This window comes from Myxine glutinosa, unplaced genomic scaffold, assembly GCF_964187855.1.
Source record: "Myxine glutinosa unplaced genomic scaffold, kmMyxGlut1.1 SCAFFOLD_2568, whole genome shotgun sequence".
NCBI lineage: Eukaryota > Metazoa > Chordata > Myxini > Myxiniformes > Myxinidae > Myxine > Myxine glutinosa.
The window spans coordinates 59,156-65,155 of NW_027618662.1; the positions used below are offsets into that span (position 1 = coordinate 59,156).

General features: G+C 49.3%; 1 protein-coding gene across 1 annotated transcript in view; it reads left to right on the plus strand.

Annotated features, from left to right (window-relative positions):
• Window positions 1–5,440, plus strand: part of LOC144889319 (attractin-like protein 1) — a gene marked incomplete at its 5' end in the record, with an annotated part of 60,000 nt that extends 54,560 nt beyond the window's left edge. The window contains one exon of the mRNA XM_078769444.1: window positions 5,273–5,440. Coding sequence (XP_078625570.1) covers window positions 5,273–5,289 — 17 coding nt within the window. The remainder of the gene's footprint in view (window positions 1–5,272) is intronic.
• Window positions 5,441–6,000: the final 560 nt, after the last annotated feature.

A 6,000-nucleotide genomic window follows, 5' to 3' on the forward strand; every position in this document is an offset into this window, starting at 1 on the left:
CCATGGAGTCATTCTGATTTGCATTGAACAGTGCCACCATTGCCCTGCAGCCACTGGTTTCCACAGCATCCTGACTTTGCTTTGGTGAGCAGAACACTTTCGAAGAGTCTTTCATTTCCTTTTCTTTCTTGATGATTCTTTGGAACCCCGATTTCTTTCCGATCCCAAATACTCTGGATGTTGAGTCGCATCCGGTGAACGCATGAATGAACAATAGATCACTACAGACTGCTTCTCCAAATATCTTCTTAAGGACCTTTATATTACAGACATTTGATTTTACCTTGTCCGAGCGGAAATAGAGTTCAGTGCAGTTTGTTGTCTCAGCGTAGTAGAGCAACAGTAGGAGGAGATCGGTGTCTTCTCCAACGAGTGTGGTAGACTTGAAAGCAGACTTTGTGACGGCTGCTTTTGCGATCTCAACATCGGCATCTCCTTCAGCTTGGATCACCTCGGTCGCAATCGTTCCATGATGAGCTGGATAATTGCTTGCTTGTTTGCTTCATTTGACAAGAAATCCTCCTTTTTTCCAAACAATGTTGTCGCCCCTGTAATGTTCACCTTGTTCGCATTCTTATTTCTACTTCTACGCTGATGAGCACAGTCTTTTATGCTTGGCCCAGCTCCATAACCATCAAACACTACAGTGGCTTTGGCATAGTGTTTGACTGTGAATGAGGCGTAGTCATCTGCAATTGAACTGTAGGTGCACCCCTCCATCCATTTTAAGCGGTGCAAAAGCGATCCCCCATCTAGAACATAGTGATCTGTCCCTGGGACCGTCTGTGTGACAGCATTGTCCGATTTGGGTGAAGCATAGTTCCTTATCGCTTCCGCCAATTGTGGTTTATCCGGCTAACGTAAGATGTTCTTTGCTTCGAACAAAGACATCGGGTATGGACTGAGTTCATAGTTCATCACTTCATCTATCTGGAGATCACCTGTCTGTGACACAACTAGGAACCTCTGGAATAACAACACTGGATCTATGGTACGATCCTCGGCTACTTTGACTGCACTGCCGGATGCAAGTGTCTTGACTTTCGAACTCCTTTTGTGCGAATACGAGAAAACGGAGTGACTATCCATATTCTTGACTATGTCATTTCCTATTGTGAATAGGTCATGTACATTGACAATCTCATTTGCAGTAACCCCTGTGATGATATGACGCAATGATTTATCATCCGAAAACGGCGTGAAGCTGTCCAGTTTGGCTGCAACCTTAACAAGGTCAGCCTCATCTCTGCTCACTCTGGAGGTGGACAACTCCTTATGTTGTTCACCAGTTGTGCAACTATTTGCGGTCAGTTCTTGCATGGCCAGGTTGTAAGAAGATGACACTGTGGAAGACATAGTCCAAATTGCTCTCTGGTGCTCTGACATCCCACTTCCTCGCGTCAGGTCCCCTTGGCTTTTTAGTGAGCGCATTAGTGTCTGTTCTATCACAAGATCAGAGCCAAGGCCAGCCCAGTATTGGCTGCTGCGCCTGATTACATGGAAGCCAGACTGGAACTTCTGATGAACATCAGGATTTTCATCGTCCAATGCGTGCATCTTCTGGAGATAAAGACGAGCTGACCAGATAATTGGGATGGCCAGTGGCCGCAAATAACGGCAAGCAAGCTGAGATGGCACGGAGATGCATCTCCCATGACTCCATTCGATCAGCTGCAACAAGTGCCCGAGCAATTCCTACCATGCGCTGGTAGTTGATCCACAGTGCGCTGGTTTTGGAGGTCCCTGCCAGTTCATTCCTTTTGAGTGTCAAAGCTTTGTCAATCTGGCAAATGCAATCTGATTGCAACAATGACTCCAAGTCATTTTCACCAGTCTCCATCAGCGTGTAAAGTTTCTCTAGTTCCTTGACCTGGTCCTGAAAACCAGGGTCATCCTCCATTATTTTAGCCACAATGTGACATGTAAGACACTGATCCACCAGCAGGTGCCCACGAAATGCTCGCTGCACCTGCTTTTCCGCTCATCATGTGTACAATGGCATTTTCACCGTACACCGTATCCAGGATCTCCTTAAGTCCACTGCCATCCATCAAAGTTCCGATTGCTCCCAACAAATTCATGAAAGTATGGAAGCTCCCAAGCAGTAATTCCTGATTGGGCTATCATCTGGAACAGCATTCACTATCTCAGAAGCCTTCCAAAACAGCGGTTGGTCGAAGGTAATAATGGTTGGCATGTTGTGTTTTGACGCAAGTTTGCATAGGTAATCTAGGGTGGACAGTATACAGGGTTTGTCCCCTGGATTCATGTCAATCATTGGGAGAAACTGTACGGACGACTTCGCTGGATGCTCACACTCCTTGTGTAGTAAATGCATCATGCCTTGCCAACTAGGCGTACTCTTGTTGAAGCGAAAGGACATTTCCCAGAAGATGTCAACTGTGCGGTCACAGGCAGACGAGAAGGGGAGGGGCTGAAATTCAACATTTTAATTTTTTTTTTACAACAAGTCCAATTCGATTATAATGTAATTACCCCAATCATCATTAATAAGTGGTGGTGGTCTTAATCTGGTATGTTCCATCTTAATAGTGTCAAGTGAAAACGGGGGCAGATTTGGGCCATTTTTTTATGTCAGAAATTTTTACTTTCCCGTGCTCCATTTCTGTCCAACTTTTAATATGTTGTTCACTATGCCTTAAAGTACAAGAAATAACCATAAAACGCTTTTTTGCAATTTTTTTGGGCTAGGGGTATTTTGGCGCTATATCTATATTCTATATATATAAAGCAGTAAAGTATGTTTGTTTGTTTGTCCTCTTATAACTCGAGAACTACTCATCGCAGAGAAAAACCAAAGGCATATTCGGAATCAGTACGTCTCAGAGCAACTACAGCACACCTTAAATTTTAAAAAACTTCGGGTTTTAAAATTAGCGTATTAGCGCAGAAGCGCTAGCAGAAGGGGGAGGGAATCGAAGGGAGGGAGCGCAGTGCTCCCTCTAGCGCCACTGTATGTTCGTTTAATACGTACGCGCTTTGATGGGCAGGGCGTATGGCGTTCATGAAATGGTCGAATGCGGAAGTGCTTGAAGCCGTTGCGAGCGACTCGCACGATCTCTTGTCATGGTGCACAGGATTATCACAGAGACGTGCAGCTTCCAGCATTACGAGATATGATCGAGACCTAACTTTTGAGACCAGTCCCAGCCTTCTAGGCCCCGTGGTTGGTTCAGACGACCCCGACAAAGGACGTGTTGGATTTTATCGCGAGCCGATTCGAGCGCCGACCTGCCGGCGAACAAAACCAGTCATATCTTTTTACCGCGTGGTTCGATTTTTACAAAATAAACTTTTTCTTGAAGGGCTGAACCGTGCGCTCACAACGATACCGAGATTGACCCTGGGAGAGCCGTTTTGCGCCGGCAAAAGCGCCTTGTTTTCCGTGATGACCATGTCGTGCTGCATAGATTACCATAAATTATAATATATTACCGGCGGCGCGTTCCGTGACGTCACGGCTCACTTAATTGCAATTATCTCTGGGATTCCTTGGCCGAATCGTACCAACTTCTATATATATAAAGCAGTAAAGTATGTTTGTTTGTCCTCTTATAACTCGAGAACTACTCATCGCAGAGAAAAACCAAAGGCATATTCGGAATCAGTACGTCTCAGAGCAACTACAGCACACCTTAATTAAAAAAAACTTCGGGTTTTAAAATTAGCGTATTAGCGCAGAAACGCGAGCAGAAGAGGGAGGGAAGCGAAGGGAGGGAGCGCAGCGCTCCCTCTAGCGCTTCGCAGCGCCAGCGCTTCTGTTAGCGTTAATTTTTCAACTTCATTATTCGGAATCAGTACGTCCCAGAGAAACTTCGTAATGTTAATTTTTCAACTTCATCCGATTGACATGGGACCAACGGCATGTGACAGAGAGTGAAACATACATGCTACATTTATTTGACGACAATGAGTTCCGACTTCCGGGTTCGTGCCGCCAACCCTGTTAGGCGCCTCTTGCGGCACACAGGGAATTACCAGTGAACTGGTACTCAATTTGCCGACCTCGGTAGGATGACAGGCTGAGTCAACCCCCCTGGTGTTAATGGGGAGGAGGAGGGGAGGGGGGAAGAGGAGGGGAGGGGATGGGGGGGAGGGGGGAAGGGGGGGGGGGGGAGGGGGGGGAGGGGGGGGAGGGGGGGGGGGGGGGGAGGGGGGGAGGGGGGGGAGGGGGGGAGGGGGAAGGGGGGGAGAGGCCCTTCTTCCCCCGGGCACCCCCACATCCTCCCCTCCCCCCCACATCCTCCCCTCCCCCCCCACATCCTCCCCCTCCCCCCCACATCCTCCCCTCCCCCCCACATCCTCCCCTCCCCCCCACATCCTCCCCTCCCCCCCACATCCTCCCCTCCCCCCCCACATCCTCCCCTCCCCCCCCACATCTTCCCCTCCCCCCCACATCTTCCCCTCCCCCCTCCCCCTTCCCCCTTCCTCCTCCCCCTCCCCCCTTCCCCCTCCCCCTCCCCCCTTCCCCCTCCCCCCTTCCCCCTCCCCCCTCCCCCCTTCCCCCTCCCGCTCTTCCCCCTCCCCCTCCCCCACTTCCCCCTCCCCCTCCCCCTCCCCCCTTCCCCCTCCCCCCTTCCCCTCCCCCTCCCCCTCCCCCCTTCCCCCTCCCCCTCCCCCTCCCCCCTTCCCCCTCCCCCTCCCCCCCCCTTCCCCCTCCCCCTCCCCCCCTTCCCCCTCCCCCTCCCCCCCTTCCTCCTCCCCCCTCCCCCCTCCCCCCCGTTCCCCTCCCCTCCTCTTCCCCCTCCCCTCCTCCTCCCCCGCCCGGCAATGCCGGGTACTTCTGCTCGTTGACTATACTACTGACTATGTATCCACTTAATTGAGCTGATGAACCTGGAGTTTCACGTACTTTTTCCAACAAAGAAATTGAATGTTGGATCACTTTGCTAAGTAAATAAATACAAAGTAGATTTTTTTTGTGCTATTTGCTTAATCAGGCTCTCTTTATTTATTATTAGGACTTAGGTGAAGATCTGATCACATATTCGGTGAAATTTATGCAGAAATACAGAAAATTCTAAAGTGTTCACAAACTTTCTCACCACTCTATATTGTCCTGGGCACTCAGCTTTTATGAACTGGAAGGAGGGAGTGCCGATCAGTGGTCATTCACCGAACCCCGAACTGGAAGTGACTGATTAATACGTTTTGGTACATTCGTCATTGTGTGCAGAAAATATATTTTTTCCCTTTTGTCCAGGTACTGCATCTGTCGTTCAAAAGGAGTGTCTCTTTACCCTGCGTGTAGGCCCGACTGCTCAGTGACTGTGCCAGCGAACGAGTCATACTGGATGCTCCTGGATGACGAGTACTCCAGCTTTGCACGTACATCTCATGAGGCTGTGGTCCATAATGGCAGCATGTGGATTGTGGGTGGCCATGCGTTCAGTTATAGTGGCTTTCCCATTGTACTCAGGTACTCCTCTTCACATACCGTGCTTGTGGCTTCACTCTGACAAGGATAGGTACCTTACTTCACATGCATGCCAGTGATTTGCCATGGTGGCATGGGCACAAGTGATAGCCATTACAGGTTGTATTTGTATGGGTGTCAAGGCCATGGTAGTATGTGATCGAATGCCTCAGCAAAGCAAAACTATGTGCTGCTTTTTATTCAGTGTCATATTATTGGTATGAATTTGGGGTAGGGGGGAATATCTAGATTTAGGTAGATCTGTATAGGATCCCGGTCGATCGCTGAATTAACGCCAGGGGGGTTGACTCAGCCTGTCATCCTTCGAGGTCGGCAAATTGAGTACCAGTTCACTGGTAATTCCCTGCTTGTCGTAAAAGGCGACAAAAAGGGTTGGTGGCAGGAAGGGCATCCGGCCGTAAAACATTGCTTCAAAAAGGGGACCAGCAAAAACAGCAACAACCACGGTGCCCGAAAAAGGCCAACCCCCGCTTTGCGGGGAAAAATGGCCTCTAAAGGTCTTCTTCTTTTTTTTTTTTTGGTATAGGTCGGTGTCTGGCTGT